Source organism: Taudactylus pleione, unplaced genomic scaffold (assembly GCF_031769625.1).
Source record: "Taudactylus pleione unplaced genomic scaffold, aTauple2 ptg000117l, whole genome shotgun sequence".
NCBI classification, from domain to species: Eukaryota; Metazoa; Chordata; class Amphibia; order Anura; family Myobatrachidae; genus Taudactylus; species Taudactylus pleione.
In genome coordinates this window covers 12,566,663-12,584,679 of record NW_028284519.1, presented here as the reverse complement: position 1 = coordinate 12,584,679, position 18,017 = coordinate 12,566,663, and the positions used below count along the sequence as shown (strand labels likewise).

At 44.7% G+C, this 18,017-nt stretch overlaps 1 protein-coding gene across 1 annotated transcript in view; it reads left to right on the top strand.

Annotated features, from left to right (window-relative positions):
- The window catches only part of NOD2 (nucleotide binding oligomerization domain containing 2), an 85,918-nt gene that overhangs the window by 16,546 nt on the left and 51,355 nt on the right, over window positions 1–18,017 (top strand). Inside the window, 2 exon segments of the mRNA XM_088471951.1 lie at window positions 682–1,198; window positions 2,299–2,407. Coding sequence (XP_088328077.1) covers window positions 740–1,198; window positions 2,299–2,407 — 568 coding nt within the window. The 5' untranslated portion in view covers window positions 682–739.

The following is an 18,017-nucleotide window of genomic DNA, read 5'->3' as shown; positions in this document are numbered from 1 at the left end:
GTGTAGTGTGTCCCCGGCAGGCTGTGCTCAATGTCATTACTGACATTGAGCACAGCCGCTGAACGATATCGTTCAGCGCCGGGCTCTCTCCCCCATTCCCTGACATGCAGCAACCTGACGAGATCGTCAGGTTGGCCTGCATGTCAGCCCGATGAACGATGATGGCGAACGACCCGCGGGAACGCACGTCGTCGTCATCGTTCATCTTTTTGGGGTTAAAAATGGATGACAAAGTGGACGACTGAACGATGACGATATCGTTATCGTTCAGTCGTCCACTTTATCGCCCAGTGTGTACGCACCATTAGAGGGCTGTGACCTTGGGGGATTCATGATGAGCTGCAGAGGGGAAAAATGGAAACTTTGCAGATAAATTAATCCCTTCACTGTGGAAAACAAGAGGGCCTTACAACCATTTTGTATAATTTTAGTGCTTATAACTAGCTATGGATACAGGAGGAAACCAGTGATATAATTTCTAAAAGCTTCAAAAATGAATAAAAGACACATACTGTATGAAGACTTGTTTAGAGTATGAAAGCTACTTATCATCTTTTTACTTTAGTGGAGAACTTATAGGTTTTTTCTGAGTAGCGGTACATTTTTTCATAGATAAAAATATTTTGTGTTAGTTATAACTTGTTGCTCCCATTTGACATTTGTTATTGTTTTGTTTTTTAGAAGTTTTTAATCTCTCCTGTATGGAATGTTTGATGCGCCTCCATGACCAGAATGTGGGATGAGCTCACTGCAAACTGTCCAAACTAAGAGAGATCACTTGGTATCTACATTGGCTGAAGGCTCTAGGGAAAATTATGAATATCTGCTTGATCATCTTCTCTCATGGAATGTACTCAACTGGGAAGACTACGCAGCAGTCAGTTTTGTAGGCTCACCCTTGTCCAATTTGGTCAGAGATCTGCTCGATGTTATCACCTGCAAAGGTGAAACTGATTGTAAACACTTTTTAGACGCTTTTCATAAAGTTGAAAATGCATCCCATGAGGACGAACTCTGTTTGCAGGCTCCTGAGGACTTTTCTCATCCTTCTCAGTATCTACAAAGTCAACGGCCAAAGATTGTACGATTATTGTGTAACTACATAAATGCTATTTCACAGCAACTTTTGGAGCATGGCTTTGTCTCAAAATTCGAAATTGAAGAAATACAACTACTTATATTTTCAAATCCACAGAAGGTAACTTTTGATGTCTACTTGCTTTATAATGTATGCCCTCAAGGTCACTGTAGCCAAAAATACAAGTTTTTCAGTTTTCCTAAGGGTGTTGTATAATTTATAGACATTCACAATGTCGACATTCATTATGTTGACATGAGAGTGTTGACATGGTCATAATGCTGATATGTTCATAATGTTGATTTCAACCATGTCGACATTCAGTATGTCATCACTGATGTTATGTAAGACAAGGCCATCTTCGCAGTCTGGCACTTTTGGCAAATGCCAGATAGGGCGTTGGCCAGATGGGCTGGTCCGGCTCTGAGAATGCCTGGCCAAGCAGGTCTGCTTCTTGGCACTCTGCTACATTGGCATGCTTAGATTGGGGCATGTCATGAGGCAGGACCGGCTCGAAGCACATTCTGCCAGGCACCAGGACCGCAACCTGGCTGGCTCCAGGGGAACTCCACCCTCCACCCACACGCTGGAGTTATTGGTATATAAGTCAGGGGGAGGAAGTGAGGGAGGACAGTAGGAATGTAGCACAGGATGGCACTGGGTGCCGAGAAACCTAGTGCCGACCCTGCCATGAGGCAACTCCACTGTGACACGTCCTATGCAATGTGGCCATGTCCCCAATTAGAACAGACCATTCAAAAAATACATACAGTACTCATTTTTAGCTGCAGAGTTGAAGTATATATCATTACCACCTTGTTTAGGTCATTATACAGGTGTGTCCAAATCTGTAATGTCTAAGGCATGGGTAGTTGCAATGTTATCTAGATATTTAATTCCTTCAGTGCAAAGGACTAGTTCAGTGTCATGAAGCCCTGCTTCCTCCATGTCACTGTACTACAGACAAAGGGGATGGGTGTGGGTACCTAAATCTGCCTATATTTTCTCAGTCCTGGAACCCACAGACTCATGTGTACTCGGATTTGAAAGAGAGGAATTGGAATGTGACCAGCCCAAAACAGTGCCAAAATAGGCTCAGAACAATGGCAAAAAGGGTTAATATATATTGCAGGAAAGCTAAAGAGCAAATTGTGTGTGTCTCACTATCAATAATACACAATCACCTGTACATAATATTGGTACTTCCATGTTTTGATCAGGCAAGAAGACTCCTTGATCTCATCAGGCTAAAGGGAAAGGAGCCTGCCCAGTATCTGATAGCATTTCTCTCTAGCATAGAGCAAGGGGGCGTAGCACAAGTTACAGATGGTAAGTGACATTTATTTTCTTATTTCTATTTTCTCAGGGTGCAGTAAGAACAGAGGCCCTGATTCAGAGCTGGATGCTCTGACAGAGCGCTCGCTCTGAATCAGGGCCAGCCTTCTTGTTTTTTAGAGTGGCCTCCTAACTGTGGGTGACCACCCACAGCTATAGTGAGCGGCCAGGAAGATGGTCGCGATGGTCAAGGCCATCGCGACCATCGGGCTTGCGATGAGACCCTTGTGGTAGGGTCTCGTTGCCGCAAGCCCCAGAGAGATTGTGGCTCAAAACGAGTGATGTCAGTGGGGACGGCCCTAAACGGAGGCATTCACATGGGAACGCCTCTGTTTGGACAGCCACTCCCCCGGCCCACCCACTAAAGGGGGCGTGATGTCACTCAACATCGACAGCACGCCCCCTTTGGTACGAGACCCGGAGCGACAGCTTGCCCGTTGTTATCCGGGTCTCGCGCATGCGCACGATGGAGCCGGCTGCATCATGCGCACTGGGCCACCATCGACCCGCTTGCGAGCGCATAGCGCTCGCGAGCGGGTCTGAATCAGGCCCAGAGTGTCTGATTCACTATGGATCGCTATTGTGATCACAGCTGCCATTAGGCACGCAGTTCTGCTGCGAAAATATGCTAATGTCTGCAACTGCTCATCCACCATAGAGATGCCCACTACCACTTTGCACATCTGCAAGACCTCACAATCGGTTACATTGGTAACATCGAGTAATATGGGAACCTCATGCAGAATTACAGCAGGTCTGACCTGTCTCAGAAATTGCAACTGTCGTTGCAAGCAGTGAGTACTCAACCTGTGTATGCCGTCGCAGTGGCTAATTTATGCACGCCCAGGAAATGGCGTTCAAATGGACAGGCATGTCTGCGTTTCTCCTACCACTCCCCCATTACCATCCCCAAATGCTGATGTCCCTTGATCTGCGATGGCTATGTATCTGCGTACTTGATCACAGTGTGATTGCAAGGCCAACTCACACACGTACACTGCGGTGCATACGCATGCGCAGTACACACCATCGGCTGATCTGCGTACACTGTTGTAGTTGCAATCCATGATGAATCAGGCCTAGAGTACAGCAAAATGCAAATACATAGATTGTCAGATACAGGTGAGTAATGACTTATAGTTTTGTATATGTGTATCGTCCATGAGAAAATTGTGCCTGGACATATTTGAACCTACAGTTTAGGTTAGGTTAATGTTGCTTTCTGCCTCAATGGTATTTCAGGCCTTAGGAATTCAGTGGTTAAATGCTCTTGTTCTCTTGCACAAAGCGAGCAGCGTCAGTGCCGAGTGCTTGTGATATGGTCCATGGATATGATATGTGAACACAACTAGTTTTACATAAGTTATTCTTTCAGGTTAGTTCTGCTGTGCAGGATGGAAAGAAACAAATGCAAAACAGTCTGATCCAGAGATTCCCAAATGCGGTCCTCAAGGCTCCCCAACAGTGCAGATTTTAGAGATATCCATGGTTGAGCACAGGTGACTTTATTAGTACCTCAGTCAATTTGATTTAACCACCTGTGCTCAACCATAGCTATCTCTAAAACCTGAACTGTTGGGGAGCCTTGAGGACCGCGTTTGGGAATCTCTGGTCTGATCCCATCTTGGGAAACACATATGCAGATTCCTTAGAGCACAGATTCTCAAACTCAGTCATCAGGACCCCAAAAAGTGCATGTTTACCAGGTCTCCTCACAGCAACACAAGTGAAATAATTAGCTCCACCTGTGGATCTTTTAAAATGTATCAGTGACTAATTAATACACCTGTGCACCTGCTGGGTGACCTGGAAAACATGAATAGTGTGGGGTCCCGAGGACCAAGTTTGAGAACCACTGCCTTAGAGCAGTGGTTCTCAATTCCAGTCCTCAAGTACCAACAGGACATTTTGTGGATTTTTTTAATCATGCACAGGTGGGTTCACCTATTTTGCTGGGTCAGCAATTATCCCACTTGCTTCCACAGGTAGAAAAATTGAGAGTTGAGGATGGGAAACAGTGCCTTAAAGGCCCCATACAGCCTTTTCACTGATTCCCCACTCTGACCAGATTGGCCGTTAATGATTGCCAATCTGCTGGGGAATTTGTGAAATTCTTCATGTTAAAAATCCTATTTTGATCATGATCGACAATCCGTGCCCGACACCGGCATCTGGGGATAGGGGAATTGGCCCAATCCATCGCAGATATATGGGGGCCTTTTGAGCAAATTATAGAAGTATCTGGAGCGTGACGAGATGCAGTCACGTGACTTTCTCAGCACTGCGCTGCTGAGATAGCGGAGCTGATTTCAAGTCTGCCAGCTGCGGGTAAAGTATTGACAGTGACCATAAGAAGATACAGGGTGTCAGTATGTGAAGTCAGCAATGCTCTGACATGTTAAGTATAACATAAGCTGTGTCCTGCCTGAGGAATTGATGAAGCACAGCTGGTGACTAGTGTCAGCACCCACACTGAGTGCTGGTTGTAGTATGCGGCTGAGACTGAAGATGCTGTATTCAGAGGTAGACAATGCTGAGAACAGAGACTTGCATAAATAATTTCTCCTTAGATGCTGGTGGTGCCACATGATTACTCCAGACCAGAAGTCTGCAGCCAGATCAGTGGTCCCTGACAGGGTGTAATGGGGCGGAAACTGGGTGTTCCGCACATACAATAGATAAAGTGCTTGAGTGCATGTAGCTGGAATTGGGGACTATACAGAGGTGAGGGTACACAGAGCTCTATTTGATTTCAGACAGATCTCTTGCACCAGGTATAGGATATATGCAAATGCACGCTGATTGTGATGGTGTTTAGTTCCACAAGCAGATGGATAAAGGCAGCGTAGCCACACCGATACGGCTAACTCTAAGTACAGGTGAAGATCCCTATTTATTCCAGAGTACGCAGTAAATCTTATATATCAATTCTGTATGGACTGCTTATTACTATGCAATAAAAAGTATTAACTTAGAGATTTTAGTTACAGATTAACACAAATCCACTTTTGTTAAAAATGCCAAATACAATTTTCACTCTTTTAATATAGTGTAGAAAATACACCACCTTGAAAGTCAGTGGTGGTTATTTATTAACATTGATTGAAGGTGCAAATCTGAACCTAAATTAATTGCAACAAACACATTTGGTTTCACTTTCTAATGGTGCACACTGCATACACACGGTCAGACGGGGGACGATCAGATAACGATCATTATCTGATCGTCCTGCATGTGTTGGATGATCGTTATCAAGCATCCAACACATGCATTAACCCCCTAACGACTATGGTCCCTATAGTAAACAGTCTAACCTGGTCAATATCGACCCTGCATGCACGGACTACGGATGATGGTCGATAACGACCATTCGTGCCCGTGCATCGACCATCGTTTGGTTGTTTGCAGGGGGCAGAAACTGTCAGATTTTAATGATAGGATCGTTATCATTATTGTTAAAATCTGACAGGTTATCTGACCGTGTGTATGCTGCATAACCTGTACAGGATTAATAAACTATAGCGACCAATCAGCAATTAACTTTTCAGTGCGAATTTGTTTTTCGAGAGAGAGGTAATTATTTATATGTAGACACCTAAACATTGGTTTCTCAGCTTTTGTTTTTAATGTTCAGATTAATTTAAGGGAAGAGGAACTCTTAATTTTCTAAAATGCAAAATGGAACATAGGGGTCTATGGGCCTGATTCAGCAAGGATCGCAGTGGCTAAGACGAACGCAATCAGGTGATTATTGTATACTGTGCATGCATTGCAGTGCACGTGCGCAAACTGGCCACTGTGATCGGGACTGCAATCGCAGAGGCTATGCAGATCCATCGCAGAATGATTGACAGGAAGTACCAAATGTGGGGGGTGGGCGGCGGGGTGGACAGCCGAACGCAGGCGTGCCTGTGTGTTTTAACGCCGTAGCATGGGCGTGCATAAATTAGCCACTATGATACCAGACGCCGTGTGAGGCCTCATAGCGTGCGCTGAAGTAAGCAATTCCTGAGTGAGGTCTGACCTACCTTAACTGTGCGTATGGGTCCCATGGTACTCGATTGTACCGATGTTTTCTCAGTCTTACTAACCATTACGGATGTGCGTGTAGGTGAAGTGGCGTCCTTATGCAGTGATGCGGCGGCATTGTGATCGTTGTGGATTAGTATACTATGGCAGTTGAACTGTGTGCGTATGCTATATTGCGATCCATAGTTAATCAGGCCCTTTGTACTAAGCTTGGAAGGAGATAAAGTGGAGGGAGAGAAAGTACCAACTAATCAACTCCTGTAATTTTTTTTCATCCTGTAAAGTGACAGTTAGGAGCTAATTGGTTGGTACTTTATATCCATCCACTTTATCTCTCTCCAAGGCTCAGTTAGTTACTAGACCCAATAGCATACCTCCCAACATTTGCTGGGAGGGAGTTGGGACCGTTCGAAAAGGGGGCATGGCCTAATCGTAAAGGGGGCATGGTCAGATGACACGCCCCCGTTTACATCACTAATGGGGCGTGCCCAGCATCTCTGAGATGGTGGGCAGCCCCCGGGCTTCCCCCTCCGTACTCTCAATAGATGCTGTGCGCATGCGCACAGCATCTATTCTACCTCTGCATACATGCTGCTCTGCATAGCAGTGCAGCGTATATGCTTCCCCCAACTTCCCCCCACCCACCGCGGGACACGTGAGAAAATGGGACTGTCCAGCTAAATGCGGGACAGTTGGGAGGTATGCCCAATAGTGTGGTATAAATGTTAGAACATTGTATATACTTTTGCTGATGTACTACAATACTCGTCATTGACATTTCCACCATGGTTTTTCTTGACAATAGCAGGAAAATGTGGGTAGAATTGTTTTAATTCTATAATAATTTATATAGAGCAAGAGTAACTTCAAATAAATTTCCATTTGACTTGTGATTCTTGGAGCTGACCTTCCTCAGATTCCTTATACTAAGAAACGAGTTTCAATTCACATTTCACTTCCTGTATTTTCAACGTTATGCAACTGGAAGTAGCATCTGTTACTGTTCGCACAGTATTTCTCACATGCTCACAAAGTCAGATACCTGCAAATAGAAAGAGCATCCGGGTATTTGTCCCTCATGTAACCTTACCTGCTGGTTCAGCTTGTGAAATCTATTACATATTACGTACAGACTGGTTCTGAGTCGCACACGATGTTCACATAATTGAGCGATTTTTAGCAACTGCGCATGCACGAAGATTTCTGAAAAGCCCTATGTCACATGCTTGAAACAGAGTACGCACAAAGGTGCTGTTGTGATCAGGACAGATCGTATAAGGAATGGGGCAGCAAAGTGATGGGCGTTCCTGGGCGCTGACTAGAAGGGAACGCCATGGGCATGTTATGGGATTGTCGGCAGAAGCAGCTGCATTCCAGACGCAGCCATAGGAGGCAACAGTCAGATGGAGTAACTGCAACCTGCCATAGAGCTGGTGCGTGTCGATGGTGTAATCAATGGTGAACCCTCTAAAGAATTACCGGTGGCATTAAAGTGGTGCAGAGACACTGACAGTAGGCGCCTCAGTCATAGCATATTCAGATGCACATTTTTACACCAGGAGAAGAGTGATACTACCATTTGCATATTATCGCAGCCGCACCTATGGCAACAGACGCAAGAGCGGACAGCTCTGAATCGGGCCTGTTATGTCTTGGTCAGTAATTGAACTCACAATCTCAGGGCTGTGAGGTAGAAATGCTAACCACTACGCCAAACATGCTTCCCACATGCTGGATTTACTGTGTATATGTTTGTTTCTTTTGCACTCAAACATATTTAAAGTATTTTAAAAGTCTCTTTATAAGTTTTCAACTATAGTTTGCTTTAATGCAATTTATACACAAGCACAAACATTGCACTCACTGCAGGGGAATATAAAAAAGGGAACAGTGTCAGATGGACAAACAGACAGATGTGGAAGGAGAGGAGAGAGACTGAGGGCCTGATTCAGTGATGTGCGCTAACCATTGGGTGCTTTAGAGCCTGCGCTTGCACAGGACCCGTTCTGCGCTTGTGGAGAAAGGGTCCTGCAATCTCGCAAACAGTTCCCCCAAGCCTCTGCCTGATTGACAGGTAGAAGCATTTGGGGCGGGGACGGCCTGCATTCCCATGTCACCCCCCCTTTTATGGGAGTGTAGAGGCCAGGGTCTACGACTGCCTGACCTTGCAAGCCGCCAGGACCCAGTCAAGCTGTGTTAAGCATCAGCTACCGCAGCCTGACCAAAGGAGCAACCACTGCGACCAATGGTCATGATTGTGATCCCAGGCTGCGACCTTGGTCGCAGCGCTGGGATCGCAGATGCAGCAAGGAAGTGTCTGTTTCCTAAAGACACCTCCTCCCTCATTTGCATTGGAGATAGATGGAATTGCACAGCTGCTTGCGTGCAGCTCTGAAATTCCATCAATCTCTGAATCAGGCCCAGAGAGAGAGAGAGAGTTGGGGGTAGAGGACTGAAAAGAGATACGAGGAAATAGAGAGTGAAATAGTGATCGCTCTGCTGTAAGAGAGTTTTCAGAAAATGTGAATGAGAATTTGCAGTGTGTACACACGGAATGATAGATTATACCTACTGAGTATATGTGTGAGACACTGGTGAAGGCAGTTGCATCCTATGCCACAGCTGTGTCTTTATGCTGATGGTGCGACCCATGATCTTCCTACTGAGACTCTCATTGGCAGATGGATATAAAATGTTAATTAGATACTTAGCTACTCGTCCCTCCAGTAATTAAACCAAGAACCATAACCCTAGAGGCGCCATGTGCAGCCCCCTACCCCCCACACATACACACATGGGGGGTCATTCAGACCCAGTCGCAAGCACCGATGTGCTCGCAACTGGGTCGATGGGTAGCCCTGCGCACGTGCAGCGGCCGCACTGTGCGTGCGCAAGCCCCGGAGCGAGAGAGAAATTCTCTCGCGCCGAAGCTCACTATAAAAGGGGCGGCTGTCGATGTTGATCGACAGCTCGCCCCTTTTTGTAGGTGGGCCGGGGGGGTTTCCAAAACGGAGGAACGCCTACCGTTTTGTGGGCGGCAGCAATGACATCATCAGTGATATCAGTGGGGAGCTTCCTGCCCCATCAGAGCAGAAAGCTCCCTGGGGCTTGCGAGTGCCCAGACCGAACCTTAGGGTCTGGTCGCAAGCCCTGGTCGTAATCACCATCGCGACCATCATCCTGGTCGCAAGCTAAGCTCTGGGTGGTAACCCACAGCTTAGCTTGTGACCAGGAGGCCGCACCAAAAAAAATGAAGCGCCAGCCCTCATTCAGAGAGAGAGATCGCTTCTTGCGACCGCCTCTGAATGAGGTCCATTGTGCTGTCAGTGTCCTCTTCTGTGTGATATTTTCGGGAGGTGGAGTATGTGCAGAAGATAGGAAAGGCTCTGGTACCTTAGCAGAGTATTATTTACTACTGTCTGCTCTTGCGCTATCTTTCCAAATATATCACACAGAATATTAGTAGTAGAGTAACCTGCTGCAGGCATACCATCTTGGTGTAGGTGCCCACACACCCTTCACCCATTATCGATACACCAGTGAATAACCCAGGAGCCTATACATTATGCCCGAGTTGTGGCTGTGGATACCTAACAATATAGTATTGCTCCAGTGCAAGTAGCAGTTAAGGATATTGAATTAGAACCTCTATACACTCTTGCCTATACCTTCTAATATCCTGCCTATACCTTATAATATCCTGCCTATAAACCTCTAAGGATGACGCTATTTTGCGAACGCAGTTATACAGTAAATAAAGACTCCAGACCTTGAACCTGTGGTTCCAAAGCACAAAGTGATATTTCAAGTAAAAGTACAGTCAGTTACACGCTATGATCTAAGTACAATTTAGCGCAAAGAATTATACAGACCCAAGTACAGTTATACATACGCAGCGCTTCTGGACCAGATGTAGGCATCAGCAAGAAACCCCCGTCAATCAGCATTCAGCAAGAAGACTCAGACTGGGGTCACAACACACACGTTTATACTCTCACAGAAACAGACAACACAATAGAGAGGCTTGTCGCTGATGCCATTGGTTCCCAGGAGGATGCATCTGTTGCAGAGCATTTAACAGGTTGATTCAAATAGACACAGTCCAGCCTCTAACAACTGGTTGTCTCTGGTTTCCTGCCTCATGCTCATCCTAACAGTTGGCCATATAATGTACATTTCGGTGCTTTAAGTCTCTGCGGTCCATAAGTTGAGAATGCATGTTGCGATCTTCACACTGACGATATCAGAATGCTGTTGAAAGAGTGAAGATCAGTATAATATCAAACATGACTTACTTATCATGTATTAAACCTTAGCTACCAAATAACGTTTATTTCACAGCAATTATAATAAATGAACAAACTTGAATCTTATACTTTAAAGCTTATGAGACCTTTTATGTGAATTTGTACTGTGTAAGTATTTGGGGTTTGATATAATGACGCTAGTTAACTTGGGGCAGATGCGTGCACATGAAGCTAATAAACAGCGTTTTCATACAGGATCTTATGCATTCGCTAATATGCGACTAGTTAAAAGTGCAATTGTGTGTATTAATGTGTGTATGAGAAATGGTGAAAGATGCAATCGCATGATGCTAATAGTAATATCGCCATATGTACTTAAGTGTGAGTTTACCCAAAATGGCATCTTGCGATCTCATTTTCTAAAATGGCGTCTTGCGGCCAGTCGCAAGATGGCGTCTTTACGATCTAATTTTAAGGTGATCTTGTCTCAGCCAATTATCCAGCTTCGACAGTCCACCCTTTGATAGCGAACAACATGCTATCACAATCTGATTTTAAAAAATAATTTAGCTTTACATTTATATATTATTTAGTGTTATTATGGGATGGCACAAGGTGGTTCTTAATCCATCAATAATGTGTCTCTGAGTGGGGTCATAAAACTACTATTATACGCACACTGTGGATCTTGGAAGATCATGTGAAAGGTGTGGGGATACACCAGTCCTATAAAGGCAGTCTTGAAGGAGAATTTGAGACTTTACATTATCTGAGGTGTTTTAAAAATAACATTTCAATAATACATTCCATGCAGGTCTAAATATAATACATTAAATGATGGTATTTCCTAGTTCAGGGTTGTAATGCAGTTCTATATTTACCTCGGTATTCATATTGTCATTACTGACCACCATCATAATTTTGTTCTTTCGTATTACTTTATTTTTACATTTTCCACACTTCAACACAATAGGAACACACCAGACACATATGCCAATTATTATGATGACAATCAGTATAAGGATTAAGAATTTGCCTATGCTGGCGATTACTTTCTGGACCCATTCCCCTAGACCTGAGAACCATTTCACTGGGTTCAGCCATGAAACCCATCCTTCTAGCTTCTCCCCTACTTCAGCCACTGAAGCAGTATGGTTCTTACGAAACTCCCATTTTAGCTGCAGAATTTCATCCATCTTCCGGTCTATCACCTCCTTGGTGTCGCTGGTATCATTGGTGACATAGGTGCAACATTTTACTCCAAATTGGGTGGCCAAAGTTATACAGTTCCCTCCAGTAACAGCAGTTAAATAATTTAACACAAGCCTGTGTTGCACCAGTTCTTTCTTGTACGCTTGCAATTCTCTCCCTGTATACCATACATGTCGGTGATATTATCTATCAATTTAGCAAGTTCCTGAATATATCTAAAATTCAATGTACCCCAAGCAATCCTCGTGGGATTCAGTGCGACTAAAACTTGGAAGCCAGTTGTCTCACTAATTAACTGAGTGGCTTTATGCACGTCACCAGGTATCATATTTCATTTGTTTCTATGTTCATATTGCGTGTGAAGGTATGGTGATGGTGTGTTTTTATGGATACCAAGCATTTCAACATGTGTGAGGGTCATAACTTCTGGGACTACCCTTCCCAGGTAACACAAACCTTCGGAACTCGGGGAGAGCCACTTATACGCCTTTCTTCCACATATAAAATACACATTATTGGGTTATTGGGGAGAACATAAGGGATGGTATGCATCATTATCATTAAACACATTTCCCTTGCAAACAATCCTATCTCAGGCTCTTCCATCTGGTATATGCAAGTTTCTGGTTGTATTATTTTAGCACAATAACCATCTGGTACCTTACCAATAATTTCTTTGGTGGAACTCAATGTATACCGGTACCTAAAATGTTTCCCACTAGATTTAATTGAACGTAACAGATCATGATTTATGGACTCATTATCAGCTCTCTGTGAAAAGGTCATCGTCTGATTATTCCCTGTCACTTCCCAACTCCCCGGTTTATTGGGGTTGGTTATGTTCAAACACAAAAGTGATCTATCTACTTGGAATTGATAGAGTTTAAAATGAGGTGGTTTGGATGAGAGGAATTTTCCATCCAATGTTTTCCCTTTTTGCAATTGTAAAATTTCCGTGATATTTAGTGGAAATGGCACCAATCCTACATTATGCTGTCCCTGTGGCACATGTGAACTCACCCAGCAATCAGTTTGATTTAATATTTTGCCTGCCATGCTATGATAATCCTCTAAAGGATATCCACCCCAGTACGGGTTATATTTAGGCTGGCACCGTTGAATACAGTTCTCATCAACTACGGACCCACAAAGCTCACAAACACAGGAATCTTCAGACGATAAACTTCCACACCGTCCCCGAATATCCGGAATAACAGCTCTCTTAACAATAGCAGTACTAAGATTGGTCAGACACTCCCCTGATTCGCATAGCACTCCTCCTGATTCCACTCCATCATTTCTGCCATCAGCTCCCATCTCCTCATCACAGAAATCGGATATCCCAGAACCAACCAGAATGGTGAACACTCTAAAAGAGAATATGAAAATGAACACAGCAGGCCTGTCCATTGCCACAACAAGACCTGCAAATTTCTTTTAGTTCAGGTATCTCACTACGACCTTTTCAATCCTCCCAGAACAAGTTCGCGATCGACAGGTCCACGCTATCAGCCTTGTCTCTGACTTGTTTCTCCACCGGTTTATTGACCTTTTTGCAGTGAGTGGAATGCACCCAGGTATCTCTCTCAGCCACCTTCAAAGATGTAGTACTTGTCAGCAGTACCTGGTATGGACCTTCCCACCAATCAGTCAAACAACCTGAACGCAAGAAATTTCTGATCATAACATATTCTCCTGGTTCAACATCATGACAGTTAGTTTCAGGCATATCATGGGACAACAATTTCAGTTTCTGCTGTTGCTGTTTTAATTGCTTACTCATTGATATAAGATACTTTACAGTTACCTCGTTGTTACCATTCAAGTCTTCCTGTGGACTTACAATCAAATGAGGTTGTCTACCGAACAGTATTTCAAATGGGGACAGATTTAGAGGGGGTCTAGGAGTGGTTCTTATGCTATGCAGGACCAACGGTAATGCTTCTGGCCATCCTATTCAGTCTCTGTCATGATTTTACTTAACTTATTTTTAATAGTCCCGCTCATCCTCTCTACCTTGGCACTGGCTTGCATTCGGTAGGGGGTGTGAAGTCGGCTATTAATACCCATCAGCTTACACATATTTTGGAAAACATTACCTGTGAAATGAGTACCCCTGTCACTCTCGATGATTTTAGGGATACCGTATCTGGATACAAATTCCTGAACTATTTTCTCGGCAGTAAATGCAGCAGTATTAGAAGCTGCTGGGTAGGCCTCAACCCAATTAGAAAATATGTCAGTGCACACCAATACATACTTGAGATTCCTGCAGGGTGGTAATTGGATGAAATCAATTTGTATAACCTGGAAAGGTCCATTAGTCGGTGGAATGTGGGACAGTTCGGTAGGGATCGCTTTCCCTATGTTCTTCCTCAAGCAGGTCAGACAGGACATTGCTCTCTTTTCTGCTTGTGAAGAAAAACCTGGTGCACACCAGTATGCTCTTACCAATTTGCACATACCTTGCTTTCCCAGATAAGTCAGACCGTGTGCTGCCTCAGCCAGGCTGGGGTAATATGCCTTGGGGGCTACTGGTTTACCTTGTCCATCCCTCCAGAGCCCGGAGGACTCTTGCCCACATCCCTTAGACTTCCAGATGGACCTTTCCTGGATTGAACACAAATTTTGCATCTCAATTAATTTCAGCATATCAATTGTTTGGAAAGACATAATTTGTTCAGTTGGAGAAAACATTTTTAACCCTGCTGCCCATTTTGCAGCTTCCCAGTGACACCGGATCATCCTCACATGTATGGGCTTTACACTTAATTACTGCCACCGCTTTGGGCAGTTGCATTGCTTCTAAAAGATGTTTTATGTGTCGGGAATGTGCAACTGGTGTGCCTGCTGCTGTCATAAAATTTCTCAGACACCATAGAACCCCGAAATCATGCACCACCCTGAACGCGTACCTCGAGTCAGTGTAAATGTTAGCAGACTTGCCTGCTGCCAGTTCACACACTCTAGTTAGTGCTACTAACTCTGCCACCTGGGTTGAGTGAGGAGGACCAAGAGGTTTAGCTTCTATGATTTCTGTGTCATTTACAACATAACCTGTACATAATTCACCTGTGTCTGTTTGTCTATGACAACTCCCATCCGTGTAAAAAGTTACATCTACATTCTCTAAAGGTGTGTCATGTATGTCAGGTCTAGCAGTAAAGGTCTGATTCGGATATTCCATACAATCGTGTGCATCATTATGTCCGCTGAACTCACCTCCCGCCAGCAACTCGTCTCCTTCCACCCTTTGTACATCATGTTTTACATATGGTAAATACGTTGCTGGGTTCAGCGTGCTGCAACGTTTAACAGTGATGTTTGCAGGTGCGATTAGAGATAGGTCCCATTTGGTAAACCTAGCTGAAGAGACGTGTCTGGTTTGAGCTGAGTTCAGCAGAGCAGATACAGCATGGGGAGTATAGACAATCATATCATGACCCAATACTATGTCCTCACTTTTACTCACCAATAGAGCGGTAGCTGCTACACTTCTCAAACAGGTAGGGAGTGATCTTACCACAGTGTCCAATTGGGCACTCTAGTATGCTACGGGCCTACTGGCATCACCATGTTTTTGTGTGAGGACACCTGCAGCACAACCATCGGCTTCCGTACAATACAAATCAAAAGGTTTTTCATAATCAGGTATTCCCAATGCAGGTGCTTTTGTCAGACTATCCTTAAGATTAAGGAAAGCCTGCTCTGATTCCTCTGTGTGTATGACACGATCGGGCTTTGAGGAAGAGACTAAGGACCTTATTCAGAGTCGGTCGTGAGCGCTGAGCACTCGCAACTGACTTGATGTTGGTCCACAGGGCATGTGCACAATGGAGACTGCTCCATCGTGCGCATGCGCGAGCCCCCGCTAACGACGGATCACCCGTCGTTAGCGGGCTCGAAGCAGACGGAGCGAGCTGTCGATGTTGATTGACAGCTCGCTCCATTTGCTGGGCGGGCAGGGGGTGTGACCAGCCAAACGGAGGCGTTCCTTTCGGAACGCTTGCCATTTTGTGGGCATCCCCACTGACATCATCAGTGATGTCAGTGGGGAGCTTCCTGCTCAAACAGAGCAGGAAGCTCCCTGGGGCTTAAGGTTGATGAGACCCTACCCTAGGGTCTCGTCGTAAGCCCCGATGGTCACGATGGTCTTGACCATCGTGACCATCTCCCTTAGCAGTCGTTAGAGCTGTGGGTGTTAATGACCGACATGGAGGCGGCCGTTCAGGATGCAAGCAGCCTCCCTGTTTCTGAGCGACCGCTTGCATCCTACGACCGCCTCTGAATGAGGCCCTAAGTCCTGCAAAGGCAAGGCCAAAATAGAAAAACCTGGGATCCACATTCTACAGTATCCACACATTCCCAAGAAGGTATGAATTTGCTGTTGATTCTGCGGCAGTGTCATGTTCTGTATGGCCTGGATTCTATCATTTGTGAGATGTCGTAACCCCTGGGTTAGGCAGTGTCCCAAATATTTTACTCTGGATTGGCACGGCTGTAGTTTGTCCTTAGCAACCTTGTGTCCTGTATGCAAGAGATGAAGCAACAAAAGTTTAGTATCATTCAAACATGACATAAACGAATCAAAACATAGCAATAAATCATCCACATATTGAATTAGAACAGATCCATTGGCAGGTTGAAAAGATTATAAACAGTCGTGCAAGGCCTGGGAGAAGATACTGGGGCTGTCTATGAAACCTTGAGGCAACCGTGTCCATGTATATTGTACACCTCTGTATGTAAATGCGAATAAATACTGACAGGGTGGAAAGGCACAGAGAAGAAAGCAGAACAGAGGTCAATGACAGTGAAATGGGTTGCGTTTGGAGGGATCTGCATAAGAATGACAGCTGTATTTGGCACTACGGGGAATTGGCTCTCTACTACTTTATTAACACCTCTAAGGTCTTGTACCAGCCTATAACCCCTCCCACCACTCTTCTTCACCGGGAAGATGGGACTGTTGGCTACACTAGCTGTATGAATTAAAATTCCCTGTTGTAATAATCGCTCAATTATTAGAAAAACCCCTAATTCTACCTCCTGTTTTAGTGGGTACTGGGGAATTTTTGGAGCTTGCCTACCGCTTTTTAAATTTACCATTACAGGACTTACGTTTGCCATTAATCCAGTGTCCTGTCCATCCTTAGTCCAAAGGGAATCTGGAATTTGGGACAACATTTGATCTACCTGAGATGGATTTTCATTTAAACTGGTAGAGTGATACATTATCCTTTGGGGAGTGTCTAACATATCCCGCACCTCGTGCGCAACTCTTTCTGGGATATCTAGAAATACACCATCAGGGGTGCAATATATGACACATCCCATCTTACATAACAAATCTCTACCCAGCAGGTTAGTAGGAGACGCAGCAGCCAGAAGGAAAGAATGCCTGGTATGCAACGGTCCAATAGTAACCTCTGTGGACTTTGTTAAAGGATAATGTTGCACTTTACCTGTTACACCCATTGTTGGTACTGTCTCGTTGGTCACCTGTAAATTAACGGGAGATTTTATCACTGACCTGGTCACCCCTTTGTCTACAAGAAAAGGATATTCAATACCAGCTACATCAACCATCATGACCGGTTCTTCCCTAGTACTTCCCGTTAACCTGACTATCTGTAGACTACAGGTATGACCTGACCCCTAGCGTTGGCTACCATTCTCCAATAAAGCATTAACAGCCACAATTGGAGCTGGTGCTTGCTGGATATTTGCTGGCCTCTGTGCATATCCCTTATGGTGATATGCAGGTTTTCCCTGATTTGAGGGTCCTACCCTTTTTACTCTGCAGTTTCTAATTAAATGTCCTTGCTGGTTACAATTAAAACATGTTCGTGGATCGGATGAAGACACGGATTGTTGTGAGGTTTGCGCAGGGGGAAAAGGGGATGGATATGGGTAGGGATATGGAGGATAAGGGTATTGTGGGGGGTATGAAGTTTGTGAGTAGTATGGGACCTGTGGATGTGTAGGATTAGTAGAATAGAGCTGTGTTTGCTGTTGCATGGGATTAGTGAGGGCATATAACTGTTCAGGTGTAAGTGTGTGTGTAGATGCAAGTGTGTCTGCTGGCTGTGATGTTATCGTCATTCCTTCCTGAG